Source organism: Melospiza georgiana, chromosome 11, assembly GCF_028018845.1.
Source record: "Melospiza georgiana isolate bMelGeo1 chromosome 11, bMelGeo1.pri, whole genome shotgun sequence".
NCBI classification, from domain to species: Eukaryota; Metazoa; Chordata; class Aves; order Passeriformes; family Passerellidae; genus Melospiza; species Melospiza georgiana.
Genome location: NC_080440.1, coordinates 9609273 through 9635317, shown reverse-complemented (window position 1 = coordinate 9635317; position 26045 = coordinate 9609273). Strand labels below are relative to the sequence as shown.

Below are 26045 nucleotides of genomic sequence, written 5' to 3'. Positions count from 1 at the left end.
CAAGGTGTGCTGCTTCTTCATCCATAAAAAAAAAATGAGCCAAACAGCAGCCACACACAGTGTAGAGCAACAGCAGGCACAAGGAGACCCTTTAATCCCCTTTTACCAGCTCTGGTCCAGGATGATCTACTACCAGCTCCTAATGGCACTGAGGAGGTTGTTCATTTTCAAATAGGTCAGTGACTCACCATTTTAACTCACTTCCCTCTGCTAAAAAATCAATGAGCTCCTGAAACAGGATTATCCTGGATGATTGGTGCTTTAACATCTCACTTGCAGGGAAAGTAGACCCAGAGGTCCCTCCCAGTGCTGGGTTACCACAGCCAGCCAGGAAGATGGACTTGTTCTCTTGGTTGGAAACAAACACCTCCTGGGAAAACATCTTTCCACAAGGATTTTTTGTGGAGGATGGGTAGATTTGTGTCTGTCTTCTCATGCAGTGAAGCGTGAATATTCTACACTGGAGGAGAGCTGCACTTCCCAATACCTCCATCCAATCATGGCACCAGTGTACCTCCATCTTCTTGCTTACTCAGCTGCATAAATACTGTTGTATTTATGGGGTTTTTTACTGTTTTCCTACTCCCCCTATCCATCCCCAAATTGCTGTTTTTCATTCAAATTCAAATTTTTATGAATAAAAAAAGAGGGAAATACATTTAAAAAAATTTCTTCATGGACCTCTACTCCTTTACTCACAAAATGCTCCCCAAAACACCACCAGCAATACTCCCACAGCACAAATCAAAGTTTGAGTGTTGTCTGATAAGGTCTATTTCAACTCTGACTTGTGAGCCTGACTAACTCATTGTGTCAAAATGAGTTAAATAGGTCACCAGTGGCTAACCCACCCAGCTGGTTAGTGGCAGGCTGAGGAGGTGACAGGTAGATGGGAGTCACACACCGACTGTCACATTGGCTCAGAGCAGTGACTCATCCCAGGAAACCTGCTGGGCTTCAGCAGGAAACTAAATGAGAAAAGCTGTAGTTGGGGAAGAGTTTGCAGTGGGGTACAGTGCCCTGACATGAGTTTGAAAAGCTGTCACAACTTCAGGGGTGTCTTCCTGGCCGTCACTTACTTGGTGTTCAAGTTCAACAGGTCAAATGCTGGACCAGCCCACTGTACAGGGCCACAGCTAATAAAAATATTACATTATCCTACCATGCTGAGGGACTGTGAAAAGCCTCTAGAGCCAATTCACTCTAGAGTTAGAGTCACATTAAAAAATTGCACGTGGTCATATACACAGGGAATTCCTCAGCTGCTTTGAAACTGCAGAGGCTGCCATCGTCACCTGCTCCTCCAGTGCAGAGCTGCTCTGTCTGTGGTTTTGCTTTACACAGTGCTGATCAGGCCTCCCCCTTCTCCATGGGGGCTTTGCCAGCATGTCCATCACACCTGAGCATGGGGGATCTGCTTGCAGAGCAATTCAGTGCTGCTCTCCCTGCACACTGCTGGGCAGCACCGCCAGCCTACAGCCAGCTGTGCTGCAACTGCATTTCTATGAGAAGCTCACAGCTGCAGGAGATAACAGTGAAACAAGCCCCTTCCTCACTCTGCACTCCTCCAGTCCCTGCCCCTCACTCCACCTCTGTGCCCTCCACCACAGCATTGAAACCAAGAATTACCATCGCAGCTTGCAATTAAAAACCACGGTGTGAGTTTGCACAAAAGAGAAGCACAGAAAAACAGCACCCAAGGAGTAAAAGCCCACTAAGTGTGTCAGTGGCAAGACAACGAAAGGCAGGCAGGAATCTGCCCCCCCTGCCCTGCCCAGAAGCCCCTGGAGACAAGCAGCTGCTCCAAGCAACAGCAGGGAAGCAGATGGGTGGCAGAGGACGGCGCTCCCTGGCCAAAAGCCACACTCTCCCTGTTAATTATTCAGAGACAGAAACTGGATGGCATTCACTGCAGTATTGCCTGTCACTGAACCTCCCCAGGCAGTAGTGACCCTTGGCAGGGGCAGCCCCAAGGAGCAGGGCAGGCCCAGCTGCCACAGCAGCACAGGGCTCACCAGAGAGCAAGCCTGGCTCTGGGAGCCAAAGGCACACGGGGCTGTACAGCTCATCCCCAGGCAAGAACACCCTACAGCCAGCAAACGCTGGAGAAACCAACACCCCAGCCTGGTCTGCACATTTTGCTTTCTGATCCCCTCACCCACTCACTAAACAAGTCCCTGTATAAGCACAGTAACAGTGAAGGAATTATATTAAAGTAGGACAGGATACACCAAAAAGCCAATTACAATGGATATTCCAAGAAAACAACCTGAGAGCCTTCTCTAGACATGGCCAAATAGCCTTGGCAGGTGGTGGGTGGAGGAAAAGCAGAATAAATACAATTACAGAAGCAAGACAGTTCAGCTTTCTGTTACATGTGAAATGCAGTCTCCAGAGGCTGAGGAAGCAGCATGACTGACTAGAACAAATTTTGAAATTCCTCAAAGGCAGGTTGCCTAGATGTGCAGCCAGAGCCAGGCTGACAGATATGCTGCTAACAGCATCGAATTTGCTAGAGGATTATCACTTGGTGTAACGGATGGAAACTAGATTAGATAGCTGGTAAACTCACAGCACAGTTCATTACTGTACAGGGAAATTTTTATCCACATAAACAGAACTTCTTGTTCTGTCCAGCTCTATGCTGCAATAGATTTGCAACCCTGTGCCAGAAAGATGTTTTCTACCTCATTTTTGTCCAAATATTTGGCACAATTGGTATCATTATGAATATGAAAATACTAAGCAGAGGAAGACAGCCATGAAGTTACACTTAATAACTGCACTTCCATATTTGTTTTGATCTGAGCATCAAAACCTTTTCAAGTGTAGTCACTACCCATGTTCTGCAGACACAAAGACTGGGGCATGCAGAGGTTTTCAGAGTGGCACAGAACCCCTCAGTCCCACTAATCTCAAATGAGAAAAATACCCCATCACTCTGAGAAACTAAATGATAAAATTATTTTGCTGCAAGCACTGTGCTCAGTCAGGAACACAGGCACAGGACCAATAGGTCTGTGGCTCAATCCCCAATACCAACCAACTCATCGCTAAGTGCCAGCCACACTGGAATTGCTGCAGTTACCACTGGGCTGCAGCCTGATCTGTAGGGGAGCAAGGCAGCTATTTCATGCAGCCAGCTGCTGTTGCACAAGGTGTTTGGGTAGAATGCAAGTCTTTCACAAAGTCTGTGAAAGATTCTGGAGTAGAAAAGCATGGCCAGTGAGCTGGAGCATGATCACAGCATCAATATCTCATCTAAATGCCTGCCATGGGATTTGCAGCATGCCTGAACTTTGCTTTTCTTTGAAACAACCTGGAGGCAGCACACCAGGCTCAGCTGTCTGTGGGGACAGGGCCCAAGAATTTTACCTGCAGCCACCTTCCAGCTAAGAAGGAACCTCCACAACTTTAAGGGGAGAACAAGAGGTGGAGGAAGGCTGAAAAGATGATGAAGGCTTCCAAGAGGAAGAAGACTGAGACAGCACCACCCCACCTCACACAGACCTACCTGCCCTCTAACCTCAAAGGGGAAGTTTGTGAGGGTGTTTTGACAGACATGACTGCATGTACAGTATTGAGACTGACTGCCTCCTATTTCAAGATGAAAGAACACAAAAGAACATTTAATCTAGAAACAAAATATTCATTCCCAACTGTACCCTCTGCTCAGGATTAACACATAGCCCTGAGACAAGCTGCTATGAATACTAACATAACCTCCCAGCTCTTCACTAAATTCATCCCACTCTGACAGCCCCAGGGAATTTCCCCTGACTTCCAATAATCAGAAGCTATGCATCTGGGCAAGATAGTTTTAATGAGGAAGCCCCCACTCCTGGAATCATCATCATTTCCTGAACACACATAGAAAAACTGAACCAGAAAAGCACATTGGTACCAAGTAAGAAGAGAGCAACTTAGCATCACTAATTTCTGCAAAACTGTCACACTACCTGACAGTTTGCCTTATTATCTTATTTTTCTCCTTGTTTCTTTGCATCTCATTTGTTGCTAAATCTTCAAGGCCTCTGCTGCAAGGGGATGCAAATGAGGACAAGCCCTCCACTCCCAACCCTACAGTCTATACCGTGCTCCCGTGGTTACTGCTGTCATCAAAATGGGACCAAAGATAAGACTGGAGTCTTCTGTGCACAGACTCTGTACATTCAGCTCAACTTCGCATTGAGAACAAAGAAGGAATTTTGAAATTTTTATAAATAAAGGACAGAAAGAAAAAAAATCCAGGGGCTAATCTCAGCCTCATCCCATGGGACCCAAGTGAGATCTCTCAGGCTTTATGTAAGTAGCAGCTCCCCTCTTGGGCTGTATGAGGCAATACTCAAATGTGAGCTGGGACTTTTATTTCTTTGTACAGATGAATGAAATGTCACCAGGATGACTAACAGTATCAGGTGTACAAGAAAAGGCAACAACACCTGTAATCCAAATAAATACCTTGAAAAGCCTCTGACTGGCAACAAAGCAGCAGCCAATGTTAATATAATTGCCAAAACAAAAGCTCTCTAGTGCTTTGTTCGCTGTGGAAATGGAGTCATTAAGCAAAAAATTGTCTTACTTTATAGACAACTTGAAGAATGTAGCATTGAATTTATTTTGTGGCCTCAGCAAGAGGTTTCTACTCATCAAGACACAGCAGCTTAGCTGGCAGGGTCACTGACACCTCCACTTAATGCAGATAAGACATGGATCTAACCTCATCCTAATGCACTGCATTTCCTTGAGCTCAAATACCATGATAACCCTTCTCCTTAAATGCTGAGTGGTCTTGATGCCATATACCTGGAGCTGTCAGAGGAAAAGGTTTGAACTAATTTCCCAGTGGAAAGCAGCTCTCCCAACACTCTCAGTGAAATCAGCAAATTTTGCTGAAGCCAGAAAATAGTTTTGGCTGAAAAGTGAAAGCCAGTAATTACTAGATGCCAAGTTCATCTAACATTAATGAGGGGGAGAGTCAGTAACAGGGAAATCACCATAATTGCTAAAACAAATAAATTTTACAAACTTATTTGAATTCCTTTATTTTCCAAAGACAGAGAAGGAGGAAAATTGGAGAAAACAAAAAGGTAATTCATTCTTTTGACAAAACAAGCAGACAAAAATTCAATTCCAATTTTAAATGAAAAGTTTCACTACATTTTTCTCTCAATGGACAGAGCACAGAACAAGACCAAGAATAACTGGACAAAACGCAGACCCTTCCAAGAGGGAATGTTCCATTCCACTGTGTGGTTCACCCACACCAAGCACTGCAGAAGAGATGCTCCCATTTCCAACAGAGACCATCAGCATGGGATTTATTTTCTCAATCAAATGTTGCCCATGTTCCACTCCCAGTTACACCAGTGTCAATACACAGTAGCTGTACTCCTTTCAGGAACACAAACAGACATTTAGATGGTATGACTGCCTTTGGCACAAGACATGAATGCAGGAGCAGTTCCCATACACATGGGATCATCACTAACATTCACTCGTGGTCTTTAAAGAGACCATCATGGGGAAAAAGTTTTCCCCTTCCTCTAGAAAAGAGATTTTTTTTCTAGAAGATCTAAGCATTCTGCACATAGATCACTGCTCTGAATGTCAAGGGTTAGGTCTGACTTTTAAAAGAAATGGCTCCATTTGTGTGACACAGAGCTCTAGAAATGCCTGGTTCACTGTCTTGGGGCTCATCTACAAAGAGGCAAATTCAATAGAGCTCTACCCCTATAATTATTCTACTATATTTACACCTTTAAGTTAATTTCATTTTCAAAAAAAAAACTTTTATTCTGTTATAATGAAGTCTAATAATTAACAAAACAGTCAGTAAAATGGGACACTTGTAGGAAGACCTACACAGTCTTAACCATAGAAAGAGAACCTGGTACAGAGCTCATGCCCTGGTGGACAGCCTTCTTTTGCCTACCCACCAAGCAGCTCTGCCACTTGTGCCCACTTAGAAGAGACAAACAAATGAAAAAAAGGCACAGCAAATAGTTCACTTCAGACTGGTCACACACCCTTATTTAACCTGAGCAATCTTCCTCTCAGTGCAGACCCGAGCATCAGAGGATCTCTGGGTCAGTCGCTGCAATCACAGCTCTGGAACAGTTTCAAACACCACATTCATTTCTTGGGAATTTCCCATGTGTTTTTCCACTACACTTGGAATGAGTCCATAGAAACACCAACAGGTTTGGAGAACATCAAGCATGGCCTGATTCCAGACAGATCTGGCAATTCTTCTCATGCTGAAATTTTCCTGGCTACCACAATTCATGGTTTCCATCAAGGTCTTCAGCATCCTGAAAGGTTTCCCCTCACACTTTCCAATCTTGGCAGCTCTAAAGGAAAAGCATGCCAAACCACTGCAGCTGATGCTTTTGTCAGCACTGAGCATCATCACTCAATATTGCTAATAAAACTTCTTCACAAGAATCCCCACAGAGTACTAACATAAACAAGAGAGCAGAAGCCACAGTGTCCATTCAGTTTCATAGAGCCAAAGCCTGCAGATATAAGAGCACATTCAGGTTGTAAAATCTGGTAGATCACTTCAAAAAGCAAAATAATGATTAACCTCTGTCTTTAATCAAATCTCAATGAAGCTTTGGAGTCATTCCATAAAACCTTTGTGGCTGCATCCCCAGGTTGTGCAGGACTTCTCATTCAGAGTTACATGTTCAGATTGCTGAAGTATGGGATCAAAAGCAGCAGCCCAAAGTCAGAGCAGTGTGACAGCAGCAAGGAGGGGAGCAGTGAGCACAGTGCTCGGGTGCACTGAGTGAGTTATTACTCACTCAATGGGTGCCAAATCCCCATCAGCATATTAATGAGTGAAAAAAGACCCCATCAAAGTCTAGCAGGATTTGCTCAGCTGTTCCATCAGGTTGATAAGTGAGCATTATCCCTTAAGCATTACCACCACAGCCTTCATGCAATCCTAATTCCTCACCACACTTCATTGGAGGGTCAGAACCTCTATTTTTACATTTTGTTTCAAAGCAGTGGCCTGTATAATGAGTATTGCCAACAAACAGCAGCCCATAAATCCCTGAGCTCCGTGTGAGCAAGTCCTCATCTCTGACAAAGCCTGGACACACTGTAAAGCAGAAATGTCATGTGCAGAAATACATTAAATACACCACATACAGTGCACAGATGTAACAGCCCTTCAGCTGTACCATTTCAACTGCACACTACTGAAGTGACAGCTACACAGCCAAATTTCTTTACTGATCATTAAGTGCCAGTATAACAGATCATGTCATTGTAGGTTTGGACATGGACAATGGACAATGGACAAAAGGACTCTGTAAAGCAATGTATTAAAATGGAATAGACTCAATGTGGCACTGAAAGATGGTCCTAAGACAACCTGATAACAACAAAAAGCCTTTCCACATGACTGAATTATTTCTGATATGGTAAGCACAAGAAAAACCACGATATTTTAAATAGCAGAATAGTTCAACCGATTTAAAGTTATGCACACTATACCATTTGCAAGATCAAAATGTTTATGGGTACATGAACAAAAGAAAATTCATATTATTTTTAGCAGTTATTCTATTTTAGTTATTCTACACATCACATGCATATCACAAAAAGCATGGAACCCATTGAAAGATCTAATTTTCTGCTAATCATGCAAACCCAGCAAATTTCCATCTTAGTGGGATGCTTCACCCTGATGCATGTGAATAAGTAAAGAAGAATCCCATTTCTAGTCATGGACATAGTTTCAGAGCTATTGAGGAAAACATCCCAGTACATTGTTCTGAGGAACTGAATAAAAACCTGATGTCCATAGCCCAGCTGTTATAAGCCTCCTCAAAACAGACTGTTGAGATATTTTTACCTTCCTATTACAAAAATTTAAATAGCTCTGCCAAAACCATGAAAATCCACCCCCCTGCTAAATTTTCCCCAGGGTCCCACTCCTGCCAAACTGTACCTGCAGCAAGACAGGGCAGCCAAGAAAGGGAGATCTTCCAATGGGTTTTTACTTTGTTGCCCTCATCCTGCAAATCAACCTGCACCATGAAAGATTTTCCTTTCCATGCACCACAGGACACCTCTGCCCACGGCTGCACAGCAGCAAAATGCCCCTATATGCTCCTGCAGCTGTTTCCAAGGTAACGAGCACAGAGCTGTATACAAGGGAAGGAAGCAAATAGCAGCAACATAACCCTGCTTTATTGTCACTTTTTGAAGCAGGTCTGACTTGTCTCTTTCCCCTTCCCCTCCTTGCTACCTGCCTCATGACTCAAGCAAGGGTTAGATAACTCACTTCACATTTTATAATCTCATTACCTCAGTCTTTCATAAGGTTCAGTTTTGATTTCTTTATTTTTATAAGTCATCATACTGGGGTTCTAAGGGTGAGAGCCAAATTTTTTGCTTTTACTCAAGATAAACCATCTGGGAGAGGAAGGGCAATTGTATCAACAACCTAAATTTACACTGAAACTCTGTATTTCCTCCCCCTAAAAGCAGAAAAACATCTCAAGTTAAGCAAAGGGTGTCTGCCCACAACCGTGACCCGCTCATCTTACACAAGTCTCATCCATCTAGCTAACACTGTGTTTCACCAGTTTGGATAAAAGTATCTCCACTTCTCAGTCTGCAGATATAGTTTATCCTTTCTAGACACACAGTTTCCACATCCACTCAGATGTGCCAAAAACAGAGACTTTCCCACCTGCCCACGTAGATTCTTGCTACGGAAGCAGAAATTAGCCTATGCTGCTTCTGCTACTGAAAACCTTGGAGCAGCAAGAATGCAATTCAAATCCTGCAGTCCTCACAAAAAGGACAGCAACAGGATTGGTGGAAGCTGGGATGGAAAAGGTTCTGGCTTGGCCAGCTAGTTCTCATCATTGCCTCAAAAGAGGATGAGTTATCAGGGAGAGAAATCAGCAGAAGATCTGGCCACAAAGCTCTGCACACACAGTGAGGGACAGAAAGCCAGACCATATGCTTTAACCTCTTCTTTCAGGCCTGAGACTACCCCACAGTAAGGCAGAGAGGAGCTGATGAACCCCATGATTTTGGAGTAACAGGTCTGTTATTAATGCAGGCTGGAGCAAACACATTTTCCACCAAATATTTCTAAGTCATTGACATCAATTTTTTTTCCTTGCACAAAACACAATAAGCAGTAGAATATCCCATCCCTACAAGTCTTTTAATAGTGGAGAAAACCAACACATTATATAATGAAGCATTCTGCTTACTGGCCAGAAGTCACTTCCATCTTCCAGGAGACAGAAATTTTAAGGCAAAACGTGCATGAAGAGACTCGCTGTGCATGGTATTTGAAATGGCAATCATACTTCAGCACAGTTTGCGTATACCTTGCATTTCCCTATATGACTTACCATGGCTGACCTTTTCTACCAACTGTGATTAATGAAGCTTCCAATTCATCATCTCTGAATGGCTGCAAATTGCAAGAGGTGCTCATCACTTTTATATTCAGAAACCAAAATATACTGCTCTTCTAATTACAATTGTGCTCCTGCTGAACACCAGGACATTTCCTTTGGAAGCTGAAGTACTATGGTCCTCAGAGGAAGTGAACAAATTGATGGGCCAGAGTACACATGCCTGGGAGAAAAGCTGCCCAGCTTGGGCATCAAAAACACCCCAAAACTATCACAACTACACAGGCATAGAGATGCCAACAAGGCAGACATAACTTGCTCTGAATAAAGAAAAAGAGAAGTCAATATTTCTTCATATACTGGCTGGAGGTTGGTTTGCAAAATCAAAATGTGAACAGTGCAGATGTTTCTTGCAGTGTTGTCACAGAATGATTTGGGTTGGAAGGAACCTTAAAGATAATCTAATTCCAATCCTTCTGTCACAGACAGGGACACATCATGATGCAAAACCTTCTCTAACATACCTGTTAACACTGCAGTGCTACAAAAACATTACCAAGTACTTCCTCTGCTGCCCCTGCAGAGGTGTATGCTATAACACAACCATCAAACCGGATGCCTTGTAGAAAAGGGAAAGAAGTCCTTCCAAGCTCAGCTAATCTTTCTCTACACAGCGTATCAGCTCAAGCCTGCAAGATTTATCCAACCAGATAAGCCATTCTGTGATTAAATGGTACCTTCCTAAGACTGACTACTCTGTGAACCACCCACGGAAATAAATGCAATGTACTCAAAGGGACACACACCAGCCACAGACTCACTGCAGTGCTGGGACTGAAATCAGAGGGAAGGGGGATGAGAAGGAAAGGCATTACACAGAGCCAGACACAAGAGCCAGTACATACACATATGAAGTCACAGATAAAGTAACCCAGCACAGCTGTAGATCAAAGAGGTCCCTGCTGTGAATGTTTAATAAGGCTCCCAAAGTCACCCTGATCCAATGGTGCAAAAGCATCCATGCCAGCTGCAGCAAGGCAGCGTTACAAAGCACTGCACCATAACAGGGCTGAATTCATGCCAACAGGTCTCGGTGTGCTGAGCAGGGGATTGATTCACTCTTCTGCAGGACAAGATTGTTAACAGCTCTATCTCAGGTGGATGGAGCACCAAGGGAAAGCCATGGTCCTAGAGCAATCCAGGAGCAGAAATAGATGGTGCTCTCTCAAAGCAGTGGGAGCCAGGAATCAGCATCAGAAAGGCACAGCAGCTTAATGACTCTGTCCTAACACCTTGCAGGGGATCTAACAGCACAATTTCTCTCTGTGCTTATTAACCAGCAGGTTCAGAGAATTCCACAATTCTTACATTACTCACACGAAATGCTGCAACAGTGCCACTTCACATATTTGTTAAGTCTGTTTACAGATTAGAACAGTCTAGAGAGGTAGTCTGGGAAGGGGTCCAAAGGTAAAGCCTGCCATTAGCTACTTTGCCCAAAAGCAGCAGTTTTATAAAACACGCATTCCTGCTTGGTTTTGCCTATCCCGGATCAACTCCTGCACCTGAGTCCCACGAGAGTACAGGAGAAACGCACTTGATTTCAGAGACAAACTTTCCCCACCACTCTCATCCCTGTTCATCTACAAAGGCAGGAGCCGGAGTGCAACATTTAAACCTCCCTTACGCTGTGCCACCTTGTGGATGTCTTCTCACTGCTTTTATGAGCCGCAGGTCCAGCATTTATTTAACATCACACTCTTGAACATGTAAACAAAAAAATTCACAGTCACTGTGAGCAACAGTAAGCGGCACAATAGGAATCAGATTACCGTCACACGTTCTCCGTGCAATTTACAAACCCTTTATTCCCCAGGTGGAGTTGGCGCTGGAGAAAATTACCAGCTGAAAACAGCATCACCAGCACCTTTAGAAAGTTGGGGCTCAGGTACTACAAGCCCCTCGAAATAGACAAAAAGGACCGCGCAGCCACCTCGCGCTCAGGTTTGCCCCCACCGCTCTAACAAGAAAAATAAACAAAAGCAGAAACCAAGCAAGCCCAGGGATGGAAAGGAAGATTGGCTGCGGCAAAGTTTATCGGCACGAAGAGCATCCCCCCTCCAGTCCTTTCATCCGCCGAGCTCCATGCCAGCAGAGGATGATCACCCTCCCAGAGGGACACCCATCACCACCACCACCACCCCAAAGGAAAAGGGGAGGCGGAGGGTAACTGGGTAATTCCGAGCACCTCCAGCTCTCCTTTCCCCCCGCCGCGCTCACCGTCCTCTTGCATCCGCTGCAGGCACAGGGCGAGGCTCTTCCTCCAGCCCGGCATCGCGGCAGCGCTGCCGCCCCCCGGGGCAGCGGCGTGGCTGGAGGGGCCCGGGGGGCCCGGCGGGAGCGGCGGGCGCTGCCGAGCGCGGCCGGGCTCCCCGGCGCTTTATGGCCGGGCGGTGCATGCGGCGGCGGGGCCGGGGCCGGGCGGGGAGCGCTGCCCGCCCCCGCCTGCGCACAGCCCCGGGCCGCCCGCCGCGCAGGTGCGCTCCCCCCGCCGCCGAGGGCGGGCGACGGCAAACTCGGGGGAGCGGGGCAGAGAAATCGTGTCAATATGTGGGTATTGTATATTTTTCCTCCGAGGGGGCTGCGTAGACAGGATGGGCCCCGCCTACAAACAGGCGCCGGGCTCCGACCCACACCGGCCCCCTGCGGGTCCCAAATCTCCGGTGACGTTGGACAGATACATGCCCATGGAGGATATGGAGAGTGCACTGCTCCCATTCACATTCTCGTTACAGCTCCAGCCTGGCGCCTCTTCCCCTCACCGAGCGGCAGCTGCCTGGCAGCCCCGCACAGGTGCGCACATTGACGCCTGTGTTCACCCTGAAGTTGGCTTCTCTGGTAAATAAAGTTGCACAGCAACCGGGCTGATCTATTTCATTTTCTTTGCGACCACTTTCAAGGAGCTGAAGTGTATGGGGAAAACTTACAAGCACCTTTTCAATTACTTAATAGTCCAGAGGTTTCAGCACTTTTACATGGACACAAAGGAGATACTTTATTGGATATGCCAGGGCATTCCTGTTTTTAATTTCCTGGGGGCAACGTATCTCTGCAATCACTAGCAGCTTTTTTTTGTTCTTCATGAGGTCTTTTATTAGCTATCTGGTATGTCTCATTCTGCATCTCTGCCTCCCTTTGTGAGAGTTATTACATTATGTGCAACATCTGCTATAATCTAAAATATTAGGGACCAAGCTCTCCTTGCGATAGCATGAGCTAATGCCAGTTTCAGAGGCTGGTGTGTCACAGCACTCAGGGGGAACAGGGCAGCTATAGTAGCAAGAGAATGCATCCATATGGACCTTGGCTTTTCAGTTCAGCCTTTCTGTCCCTACCTGCATGAAAAGCAGCTGTTGTAGGACAGCCTAGCACCCTGCCCAGGGGCAGCAGCTTCACCCTCTGTGCTCTGCTCACATCTGAGAAGCATTTGCCATTTAGGGAGCTGCCAGCCAAGCGTGGCATGGCACATGCCGAGCTGGGCAGCAGGAGTCTGGAAACCTTTTCAGTGCCTGGTGGAAATGGAAGTGGCTCAACACAAGGGTACTTGGGAATCTTCTTGAAACAACCTCCTAAAGCTCTGAGCACACCAAGGGAGAAAATCTGTTTCTGCAGGAAGGGGCAAAAGCAGAAATACATAACTTTAGGGCAGTCTGGGGGATGAGAATCTTAACTGAGGTACTTGAGTTAAAGGCCTATGGTTACATTAGCTTCTCCCCATACCCCCAAGTTCTTGAAGAGCAATGTGGGAGCTGGGCTGCAGAGGGTCTTCTGAAGTTACTATTGAAGCATGCTTTTGCAGGGAGTTAAGCTGGGATGACTACAAACTCCTGAGAGCAGACAGCCCTCTTCACTTGAGCATAAGAGTTTGCAGCGCTGCAGAGGCAGACAGCAGCATGCAGTGCCCTAGGACTGCAGGGGAGGTTCCTACCACAGCAGAGAGCAGCACTGTACAGCTGATTCCCTTCCATATTTCTAACCAGAGTTACCCATCAGTTTAAAGGACAGTGATGGGAGTGATGGCACCTGAAGGCTTATTCCAGCCAGCTGGAGCAATCACTTCTAAGAGAGATTTCCTGAGGACTGTTGGCAGCAGGAGCACAGATATAGCTCAGACCTGCTACACCCCACTAGCAGCACAGAAAAATTCACTGACATAAAAATATATTTTTACCCACATTTACCTTCAAACTAGAAACATAAGAAGGGATTGACTCCTCACCCAGCTAAACTTCCTAAAGAGCTCTTTTCCTTGTGCTAAATACAGCACATTTGCACAGCTTGTTCCCTGGAGGAAAAAAACACCCCCTCCACCACCACCCCTTCCCTGCAATTCTTCTGTACTTTTGGGACTCACAACAAATCACAACTCCACAGCTGGATTGGATCAGGGCACATCATGCTAATTTATAGAAAGTTTGTGATATGCCCCAAATATTCTGATAGCACAACTCAGAAGCTTTTTTGAGAAGGACTAATCTGAGCCAGGATGAATCCTGGGGAAAGGAAATGCTGCTTCTTCAATAGTTAAAATGCAGCACACAGAGGCAAGTGCTGCTGAGTTATATGACTAACTCAACCACCCACACAGGCAAATCACCTGCATTTCTGTGCCTTGATTTCCTCAGCTGTATTTTATAATTGCGTGGTGATGACCAGATTCTGGGCATTAGAAAATTATTTCCAGGAAAGCAATTGTTATTGATCCAACATTGTTCTCAGGAAAAGTAATGAGAATCTGAAACAAACATGATAGAGGAAGGGGCTCTTAAAAGTAAGGTTAAATTGACACTTTTTGTACCTAAAAGCTCATCCATTTTTGCCATTTACACTGGTTGTTTTCACAAAAGACTCTTTCCCTGAAGTGTCTTTAGACTGTCATGGCTACAGCAGTACTGCTTTCTAAGGGACACTACTATCACAGAAATTATTAAACGTGAAAATAGCAAGCATCATTACTAGATGAAAAAGCAGCTCAGAGGTCTTAAGAATAAAATTTGACGTATCCATTAGTGTAGAAAGAGCCAAAGCTAGTGTGGTGAGATTTTCTTGAGCACTAATTTCAGTACTCACACAGGAAACTGGTTTAGAGAAAATGAAACATACCTAGAAGTACCAGTAGGGAATTCATAAGCACAATCAATATAAGACAGCTCCACGGTACTTCTTTGGACGGAATTTGTGGAGGGACATTTCAAGCAGCAGAAAGCCCAAAGAAAACTTCAGAAGTGACTAGCCATGTCACTGAGCAATGGCTAACCTGTTGGTATAACTGAAATGTCCAGATGCAGGATTTTAGGCATTTTAGTTGTGACATGGATGCCACAACTTCAGAAGGCACTGCTGTCCTCCTCCATCCTGCAGAAATGGTTGTCAAACAAAATTTGTGAGGCAGAGATTGTTCTTTGGCCACATGCCCCAGGACAGGATGACCTGGTTTGATCAACTGAGGACTTTTCTGTGCCCTGTGCATTGGCTGCTTCAGCAACTGGTGGTCCTTGCCCCACTGAGGAACACAGAATACAGCAAGGCTAAAGTCCCAGCTGCTCCTAAGCTGGGCAAAAGGAAAGGTCTCTGCCGTGCAGTGTGTGCAGCCTAAATAGGCAGCATGGCTCAGTACAGAAACCAAGTTTTCTTTGCATGTGTGTTGGGGAATTGTTGTCATCTTATTGCAGGGGTTCCATACCATTGGATCCTTATTACAAGTTTCACACCTTCTTGGTGTTTCTCATGAGCTTCTCCTCCAAGCATTGACTCTTCCTTCTTCACAAAGTAGCCAACTGACTTTAAATCCTCTCTTAACTAGCACACCCACTCTTTTATAGCACTCTTCTTCTCATTGGTTACACCTGTGGCCTGTTAAAGTCAGGCCTGTTCCCAATCTTTGATAATTGGCCCAGCTACAACTCCTTAGGGGTAAGATTACTTTCTACACTATCTTTATTTTCTTATATTCTATCCTCCCCCTACAGGGAATCTCTCTAGGGCTGGAGGAACAATGGAAAGTCTTGAATTAGAGGTTTCTCTTAATGGGTTATAGAGAGCATGGTCTCTATGGTCCTGGGTAGCTTCAAACCCTACCTCTCCCTCCCAGCAGTTTTCAGTGGCACACAAGAGGGGACAGTTGGCTTCACTGTGCTTTAAATACCACTATAACTGTAAGAAAAACCATATTAAAATACTAAGTTTTTCAATCTCAGGAGCTGGCAACTGAGCAATGGTCAGGCCCGTCAAAGCCTTCAAACCAGGATTTGCAAATGGGATGGATCTCACCTGCCCTGCACACTGCATGCACATGGTGGATGACAGACAGTGATGCCACTTGTGTGGCAAGAGGAGGCTCCCATGTAAAAGTCCCATTTTCCTGCAGGGGTTAAGGGAAAATGTCCAGGCTTTTTAGCTTCCATTTTGTCCTTGAGCTCTTTGCCTCCAGACAGCTCCAGCTCAAACTCTCCTGTCATGTGTTCCCTCACTCTGAGGGTCACTCATTTAATCATCTCACAGTGAGAGTAATATGGTTCCCTGCAACAAGGAAAGTTGGTGAAATGAGCCAATCTCCACTTTCAGCTCCAAACCAAGTGACTTAAGAGTTCCTCTCTTGGCAGGTCTGAATCCATGAGGATCTGGCACTGGGGAGACCCTTAGGAGTGGTGTTCTGTCCACTCACCATTCCCAGCAGCTTGAGTGAAGATGTGTCACTGGTGAGGTGGCATTGCTTCAACAGTGATCTGGAGGTGAAACCATCTGGGGAAACAGAGAGGACTGTGGGCTTCCTCCCCTCCATATTGGCCTGATGCTACTGCCAGGCAGCACTCAATAGTTAAGATCAAACTAGAAATTACTTTGACCTATGTAATCCTACACAAAGGAAATCTATTTAGGTGTCTAGAATAATCTTTTCCTTTCTCACTCCCACTCCTAGACTTAATTAAGTAAAAGATAAATTTTCTTTCTTTACCAAAGCTGGGCTACTTTGCTGAGTATTGAAGCAGTGCACCCTGTGTCCTTACAGCTGCACATGGAGAAGGAAGGGATTATAGGAAATTTATTTCCATCCCACTGTGATATGTAAATAGCACATGACTGCATTAATGCAGAATCAGTCTCTGCTTTCACCTCTCAGGCACATGGAAGGGCAGTGGGGATATTGAGCATCAATCTCTGTCACAGCACAGCGTCACAATGGGGTTGTCTCACTGGCTGCTACACTCACTTTTATACCCATACACAGCAGTGAGATCGTGGAATTTAATAATGATCCTGTCATGGTAGAAGGTGAAAGGCAATTTTTAAATGGATTATCTTCACTTTGCTACCACCAGAGGTTGATTAATAGCAACTTTACTTACTAATCCAACTTGGTTCTGTTTTTGCCTTAAATTCAGGCAGTGCAAAGAGTTTACTTCTTTTGTTGCCTGCTTTTTGTCAGGCACTTCATACTATGGATTTCTGCAGAAGTGTTCGTGTCCAACTAGGTTCTGAAGGCTGGAAGCAATCTGTCATTTTGCCACTTCTGGGTGATGCTCATCTCTCTGAATGGCTTAATACCTTTTAGACAGATGTCTTTGGATTTCACTGACACAAGAATACACCCCATTTATGAGCTCCATGAGGATATGGTCACCTCTGTGCTCTGTTTGTGCTGGAAGGGAGCTGAAGTGTTCCATGTTTCTGTCCCAAAGGCACACTTGGACTCAGCTCAGGAGCTGGTTCTTCACCTTTTCCCTTGGAAATCACAGCATAAGCATGAAGGGGCTCAGACCCACCCCTCGCCTCCTTCCAAAGTCATCTTCCTTGTACAGGACCCCTACAAAGTACATGTACAACAAGCTCAGAGTGCTGAAGCAGTGAGGCTGCCTGTGACCAACCAGCCCAGGGATTTCCCTGCTTGATTCTCTACTTCTGCAACGCCACTGTCAGCAGATTTCTTCTCCTGGGCACAAGGCCTGTCTTTGCTGAGATGACTGCTGGGCTGATGCTAGTGCTGAAGCTTTGCTTTTGCTTCCCTTGAGGGTTCTTAACTTATAGATGCTGTTTAGAGCAAGTCACAGACACCAGTCACTTTTTCTGCCAACAACACAACATTGGCTGTCCACCTTGTTCCCAAACCTAATCTTGTCACCTACTGCCAATGCCCCACCACAGACACCATCTCCATTTACCTGCCAGTGACCAGCACACAATATGGTGCTGGGAGAACCACAGTGCAGCAAGACAGAGAAGCTTTGCATCTTTCTCACTTCATGCCCCAAACCATCAGTGTTGAAACAAGACTCCAAGGTCTGACAGCAGGATTTAGGGCCCTGCAGTGCCCCCAGCTCCATTGCAGCTGCTGCCTATTGATTTCCAGGCTACTGAAACATGTCAGAAATTCAATATCCAAGGTGGCCATGCAATGTTACTCTGTGTACTAGCCTCCACATGGAAGCAGACAGCAGAGTCTGTAGCGTTGGCAGTTGATACAACTGCTTAATACCGTTAATATTTGTTTACAACCATGCAACATAAGAGACAATACTTTTGGTCCCATCCTGTGTGAAAATCTCTGCAATTCAGCCAGCAGACAGCTTTCTCTGGGTCATTGTGAAGCTGTTGTGTGATCCAGAGTGTTACTTTGGAAGACAGGAGAATTTAAAAACAAGATTGAACTCGGTCACAGTAATGAAGAGCCATTTTCTAACTTTTGATTGAAGATGGAGTTGCTGGAAACATGTTCTTTCTCTTTCAAACTGCTTTCAAAACACCCTCCTTTCCTTTATCGTATTAGTTTTTCCCCTGCACAGACCACCATGCTTTGCCCTAGACACACACACACAACACCACTAATAAAATGTCACCATTTGCACCATGTCCAAGTGTTTGCCTTCATAAAGCCATACAACCCTCTCAAGCAAGAACTGTGTTACCACCATTTACCCACAGCAGAAATCTCCAAACCATCCCACTGCTACAGGGAGGTTTTCATTCCAGGCATCCACTTAGCAGCAAGATTTGCCTCTGGCTATGTAAGGTTTCATCTCTGCTCCTCATTGCAGAGGTGCCCCAGGGAAATTTTACAGATCACTTAAGTGAAAGAGCTATCAGGTATTGGATAGTTGGCTCTGCACCTCCCAGAATGCCAGGTACCAGACAGCCTGGGAACATTTCCCATTAGGACATGCTCTACATTTTGCTTTGTTTTCCTGATTGACAAATTGTTCTTTATGTGAAAGGATCTTTAAGCTGTACCTGCACTCCCAAACTGCATTTTTCTTGGTTACCAGCTGTGCAAGTAAAAAAGGTTGATCACCAGGGATTTGTCATTTCTACCAGGAATAGCTCAGTGTCTTTTAACAACCATGAAAGAAATACACAATGGAACTACTTCTGTGCCTTCTATTAACATGACTACAGTATCTGCCATGCTCAGAAGCCCATTCAGAACTACAGTGGAAGGGAAGTCAAATCCAATCCCAGCTGCTCTGGACAGTCAGACTCAGGGTAGCAGCTGGCAGGTTTGACTCCCAAAAGTTTGGCCCCGCTGATGCAACAGTATCCAGAATCTTATGAACCAGAAGCTGTGGAAAACGAATTTATGAGGTGAGTTACTGTTGTGCATCACTGGCAGATGACTCAGGACGTGAAGACAGGCTTGGACCCAGCCTTCATTCATGCCACAGTCTCAGGCTCCCTCCTTAACCAGAGTTGACATTAAGTGCTCATCTACTCCACCAAAACCCACTGCACTTGATAGTAAGCAGAGAAACACCATCCATCCATCTCTCAGTAAAGCACATGACTGTTTGAATCTCATAGAAACTAACTTCAATATTGCCATTAGAAAAAAATAAAGTGGTTTCTTTTTTCTGGTTGATGAACAGAAGCAGTTCAAGCAAAGAGCAGGGTGCAGAAAGCAACACTACATCTCTGTCAACATATGTTAAAAGTCATTACTGTGACTGTCTTGCCTCCTGGTCCCTCTCATTGTGACCCAGCTCCAGCTGTCAGTAGCACATTAATGACTGCAGTCTGTTTCAGATCAGAGAAGGAGGCAAGACAGTTGCAAATCATTGATATTGACTTGGTTTTAATGGAAACACTCTGTAATTTTGCATGTACATTCAAAAGGGATAGAAAAATACAATAATTGCCATTTCAGTGTTCTGATGTCTCCCAAATCAGCTGGAAAGCAAATTAGGGCTGTGGGCAAGAGCTAAAAAATGTAAAGCCCCCTTCACTTTCTTGCAGAGTGGGCTCCCTCCTCCAGTGTTTCATAAAATACAGGAATTCACATTTTGTATGGCTCCTTGGTATAGCTGAGGGGTTGCTTGGCACTCATTAAGGCCTTAATAAAGAAATCATTGGACTTTTGCCTGATGTAGTTATTCATTTTGAAGTATTATTCTAGTTCTCATTCCACTTGTCTATATTTGACTAATAGCAGCAATGCCACACACGCTTTCAAGCTCTCTCTATGCACAGAGACTCAATATTTCTTTTCTCAATTATTGCTAAAATAACATCCACAATCAGTCTAAGCTTTCATGATACATATAGCAACACTTTGGTGCCTTCTGGGGTTCTATTTTAAGTAACATTTGTATGGGAAGGCCTGTATGGGGATAGCCTTCATATTAGGGGCTGAAGGCCCATTCAACAACAGGGCAGGGATCACTCAAGCAAAAGGAACATGGATTTCCTTAGGATGTGTGTTTTGGTGTCTCTAGAAAGCTAACAACCCTTTTGGATAACTGCTTACCTATTTAATCTTCAATCTCAGCCCTTGCAAAGCCATTGTCATCTGGGAGATTGAAAGAGATTTCAGTCTCTTAACATAAAAGCACTTGTCCAGCCTTTATTGTAAAGAGCTGGACAAAGCAGAACCCAAAACTCGAGTCCCACTGACTCTCACCAAACTTAGACTGGCAGCTGGAAATCTGGGGCCAGCTCTTTTGTAAGTTCTGCACTTGTCTTATTTCTCACCTGACTTTACATGAGACCGGAGGAGTGGGGAGAGGAAACCAATTTACCCCTCCAGCGCTGGCGAGATGACAGGGAGGTGCAGGGGAGACCTTCATTCATGCGAGGTCCCCTCTGCCAAGGGCTCACGGTCCCGCTGAGACGGGAATTGCACGGCTCAATGACAGTCTCGCAGTGCCATCTACCGCCCTGATGTCCCTCTGCCAGCGCGAGTGACAGCTCCGGGACATCGCTGCACAGGGGAGCCGGGGGAGAGCCATCCACCGCTATTCCTTTCTTCCATCCACCGCCATTCCTTTCTTCCATCCACCGCTATTCCTTTCTTCCATCCACCGCTATTCCTTTCTTCCTCAGACACTGCTCTCTCTTTTCCTGGGAAAATTACCTTAAGCAGCCTTTGAGCCTCTCCTCAAACAAGCCTCTCCTCAGATAATTTGTCCAGAAAGACAACGTATGTCTTTCACATTCATTTTTGGAATAAATGACAGGATGATGGATAGTGAAAGAATATTTTATTGCAGGTAAATCTCACTGTAGAAAATAAAGAGAAATCCAAACTAGAGTGGACCAAGGCTTTGAGCTACAGTGATGGGGGGAAATTCCCTTAATTCTAAAACACCTAACACCAGCTTTTCTCTACCAGAGTAACTAAGAAGGATTATATAGACAAGATAGTTTTGTTCTCTTAATAAATTAATCACAGCTGCCACTTAGCCATCTATGCAGGCAGATGGTGGATGACTGCAAGGTAATCAATGCCCATATGGTAGAGAAACCCCATCCCCAATTATGCTGATTTAAAGCTCTTTGGTGCATCAAGGTAAAAATGACCCCGTGCCAGAGATGTGTCCTGCCTAAGTACACAGATCTGATTTTTTCCAATGCTTCAGGAAATCACACATACAGCAATAATTTGTTCTATTGTGCCAGCCCATTTTCTGCTCCGTGTCAAGAACCAGACCCTCCATAAATAGTAAGTGTGTAGAAGTGATGTCTTCATGTTTGCATCTCAAAAATTCAAAGATCATTCATAACCACAGAACAAAGATTTATATATAAATACTTTTTTAAATCCTTATTTATTAATTTATTCTTAAAAGAGTCACATCTTTACATTTCTAGCATTTCTAGCCTGGGAAGACAAATGAAAGACCTCAGGCCAGAGATTCCTGTTGGTCTAAGGGAAAAAACCATGCTGCTTTGTACTGAACAGAAATCCCACCCAGTTCAGATTGCAATGGCACCATCCAATACACATTTAAAAAGCATCAACTGCAATTCAACATTATTGTGCAAAGACTAGCAATATAAATTATTCCCCTTCTCCAAAGTAGCCTAGTAATGTGCTATAGGACCCAGATTTTTGCCAACATGTCACAAAACCTGAATCTGCTGCCATGAGCCTGCTGGTTTAAAATAATTCAGCTCAAGCAGCAGGATATAAACAGAAGCATTTTACAAGAAGTTATATAAATATGACTTACATCATCATTGTGACACCAAATGAACATAAATAACAGGGTTTAAACTCACAGCTAGAGAGTAGCCTCTTTGGAAAGTTACAGCTACAACGAGCATGTGTCTCTTTACCTGACACAATCAATAGCTCAGTGTTTTCTTTAAAAGAAAAACAGACCATAAAGTAGGTACAGGAGTTTTAGAGCTCCCAAATGTTATGCTCTGGTAGATGCTTTTGATAGACAACTTTATCACCATAAAAGCTCTGTTAGGCCAGGTTCAGATTAAAGACAGAGCTGTAAGCAAAGCAGGTATGCATTCACTAGCAGCATCTAGACCAGCACTTTGGAAGGGGAACAGATTTCAAGCCGAAAATGTGCTTTCTTATGGGAAAGCTACACTGTGGATTCTTTTCTTTTAAATAAAAAGTCATAAGTTTTGGGATGAATCCTGCAGTTTTAACACTGTCTATGAGCATAAAAAGAAGCATTGAACTCAACCCCTTCCTGAGGGCATCCCCTCGAATGTAATCTCCCCCTTGCTGTCACAGTCCCCTCTTGCCTTACCTCTGCCCTGCATTCTTCGCAGACAAAACACAAGGCACTTCCTCCAGCCTGGCATCCCACACCTAGAGACAAAGAAATACAAGTCTGTAGTGTCTCAAAGGAGTTTGCAGATGTGCAGCTGGAATACAAAACCCAGCTTCTTTATAGGGCTACACCTTGACAAAAAGAGACAATTCCATCCGTGCTTGCAAGGACAGGAAAACTGCTGCCTGCAAAGCCTGACTGTGAAGCACCCAGGCTGCTCTTTGCTGCAGGCATGGAGCAACCTCGCATGTCCACAGCAGGAGAAGCAGATGGTGAAAGAAGGGTGGACAGATGAATGGGTAAATCACAAGGAGCTGAGCAATTCCTTAAAGGGTATGTTTGTCTTTTATGCCAATCAGACAGAAACCACAGAAAACACACGTAGTCAAATAAATTAGAATTCCTGTTAAGGGGATCAAAATAGCCACACACCAATGAAATTGATCAGCCAATTTCCTTTGGAAGTTTCCTTTTTACATCTTCAGTGTAGAAAATTTATCTATTGGTATCTCTTAGTACAGGAAAACAGAAAAAACATATTATTCTTTTGAACTCATGATCATTTATTTTTCTTATGTTCACCAGACTTAAGAACATGCACACATTCCCCAAAGGAGGAAGGGTCACTATGACCATTTGCAGCAAAGCTCGCTAAAATGCATACTAAAAAAATCATGGCTGTCAATAACAGTTTTCTAAGCTAATTCTGGTTGCAGAAACTATGTCACTCCTACAGATTTTGTTGTAAGATGACATTAAGCCTATTTCTGATTGAAGCTGTTGGATGCTCCTAGGAAATCCCTACTTTCAAACTGTATTTGAGAGGAATTACAATTTCTATACAACTAGCACATATCAGCATTCCTTCTCTCATAACATGTATGAAGACAGAAGAGAGGACAACACTGTAGACATAAGCCATGATTTCAAGCATCATAAAACTGAACATAAAATCCAGGTTCCCATAGAACAGGACAAGGCTCCTTTAGATTGCCATTCAATTTAGCATTAAGTCATCATCAGATTTTTTTCCTTTTTTTTTTTTTTTTTTTTTTTTTGACTAATTTTTAGTTTGCAAGCAAAACTAAGCACAAAAGCAATCTGGCATTGCAGCTTGTGACCCAACAGGCAAAAAACCTGAGCCACACACATGCCAGTTAAACACTTACTGGGTACCTATTCCAGTTTTGACTTTCTGCCTAGGATCATGCAAAAGAGCTCAAACATTTATCAAACCCCTGGGATTTTTTTCTCCTAGTCTGCACACCTGCCAATTACCTACCCAAATGATTCTAACTTTTAGCCTTCCTGAAAAAAAAAAATCCACAGTGTCCATCTAGACTTTCTACCAAAGGGCTTTTGGTTTCTTCATTTGTTTGTTTTGCTGCAGCAATTGCCCATTTCTGAAAATACAGTACAAAAATATAAAAGTCTAGACTATGCTTCAGGTCCCCTTAGGAAAATATAGAGAAGTAAGTAAAACAGATACGCTGGGACTTGATTTTGGGAAGAGATGTCATCTTTTCTAGGAAGGAAAGAAACACTTTTGGACCTCTGATGCTGCAAGGATTAGTTTGCAAACAGTTTTTCTTGATCCACAGTCACTTTTGGCCTCACACACACTAAGACACACAAATTCCACAAATACTCCTGCTAACCAAGAGTCTGCAAACTACGGAAAGCAAAGAAAATCTTTCTCTATTTTAAAAAAGATTTTTGTTGACATAACACAAATTCTTTCTTACAATAACTTCTGAGATTAAGAGACTGAAAAAAAATATATAAAAGAAAGCCAGAAGGAATTTCTGCATCCCTCAGAAAAACTGGATGGGTTGTCTTATGTTGAGTGGCTCTGAAAGTGTATGAGGACTAAATGCCCTAGCACCAGGACTTATCTCACAAAATGTCCAGCTGTTATTTACTCACAGTTTTATTTCATCTTAAAGCCAAGATGTAGAAAATAAGATAGAATATCAAGGCCTTAGGGTAGGATGAAACCTTAGAGTCTGAGATAAGAGAATCAGTCTCAGAAAAACAAAACCTCCAAGCATCAATATCATTTGGTCTGGGGCTCCCACAAGTTTTGGTTGGGGGATGTAGGAGAAATCCACACCAAAGCTTTGAAACAGATTCATTTCAAGTTTATGCAGCACCTCTCATCAATTTCATGAGACAGTGAAACATCACTGTTTTATGAAAAATCCCCTTAGAACAATCCACTGTGATCCTCAATCTTCCTCAAAAATAATAAACAAGTTTTTTGTGTTGATGCAGCTCTGTGGAAACAAACACAATTAGACCTCATTCTAAAATGAGCAGTATACTAATTAGAAGTGATGAATCAATTATTCCCCAGGAATTCAGGGCTATCAGAAGTCTGAGATCAGACATAGTAGTCTATACAGTTCTCAGAAAATCCTGATAAAAATAAGCACAGAAAAGCCACATTGAGCTTCTACTCTGCACTGAAACAGATTCCTCCCCTTCCCCGCCTCATTTCTTTATGTTAAGCTGTTTTACATCACAATTTGAAGTGTTCTTATTTCTCCTTCACTGGAATTTTATTAATTCCTGTGGGCTGGATTAAAAGCATGCACAGAATAGCCCTTCACAGGTTAGAGTCAACATGGAGCCTTTCTGGGGGAGCCGTAAATGTGAAAGTTTGTCAACTCTTGGGCTGTAAATCCCAGACCACTGAAGCGACACACGGTGCTCCCAAAGCCATCTGTGGTGTGTGCTCTCAATGAATCCCCCAGCAGCAGAGCAACCCCACAGCTGGGCAGGAGCAGTGTCCCCTCTGTCCCGGAGCCTGGCAGCAGAGCAATCCCAAGGCTCCAGCAGGGCTCCCCTCTGTCCTGCTCTGTGGCTTTCCCTGCCTGCTGATGCTCCATGAGAGAGAACCTGAGCTGAAGGTTATCTCTCATCATATAGTAGAGGTGGCCTTGGAGTCCTAGTAAAATAGCTGTATTGTACTTGAATATCTGTATAACTGTTAACTCTAAGCAGGATATGTAAATATCTCTATGTAAAACCTGGTTGTGGAAGTTAAAGAAAAGGGGGAACTATAGTAGAGGTGGCCTTTGAGCCCTAGTAAAATATCTGTGTTGTACTTTAATATTTGTATATAGGCCTTGCCCAGTAAGTCCCAGTTGTTCTTGATGGGCTGCAGCTGTGGCTAGTGAAGATAACTGGGATAAAAGGGGGTGGGTTGGCCAGTCAGGGAGAGCCTTGGAGGAGCCCTGACTAAGAAGCAACAACATGCAGAAGAAGGAGCCTGTGCTGTGAAGGTCTGCAGCCATAAGAAAACACTGAGGAGGTATGGGACTTCAGAAATATGATAACAACAGTATGGGACTCTAGAAATATAATTACAACATCATCACACATGTTCTGTACAGCATCACTGACACTGCCTCATTCCCAATCCAGGCATGCCTAGCCAGACCTCTGCTACCCACAGAACAATCCACTGCTTCTTGCAAGAACACAGCCAGCTCTGCAATCCTCACAGCAGCATGAGCCAGCTTGGAATTTCTAGGATTAATTCCTTTTTCCACATCCTGTCGTGCAACTCAGCAGCACA

General features: G+C 44.2%; 1 protein-coding gene across 3 annotated transcripts in view; it reads right to left on the bottom strand.

Moving 5' to 3' along the window:
* Positions 1-11744, bottom strand: part of GRIP2 (glutamate receptor interacting protein 2) — a 248542-nt gene extending 236798 nt beyond the window's left edge. For all 3 annotated transcript variants that reach the window (XR_009115052.1, XM_058031751.1, XM_058031756.1), the window contains exon 1: positions 11679-11744. Coding sequence is in view for 2 of the 3 variants with exons in the window: in XM_058031751.1 (XP_057887734.1) it covers positions 11679-11733 (55 nt within the window). In the remaining variant the exon portion in view is untranslated. The remainder of the gene's footprint in view (positions 1-11678) is intronic.
* Between the last annotated feature and the right edge of the window lie 14301 nt (positions 11745-26045).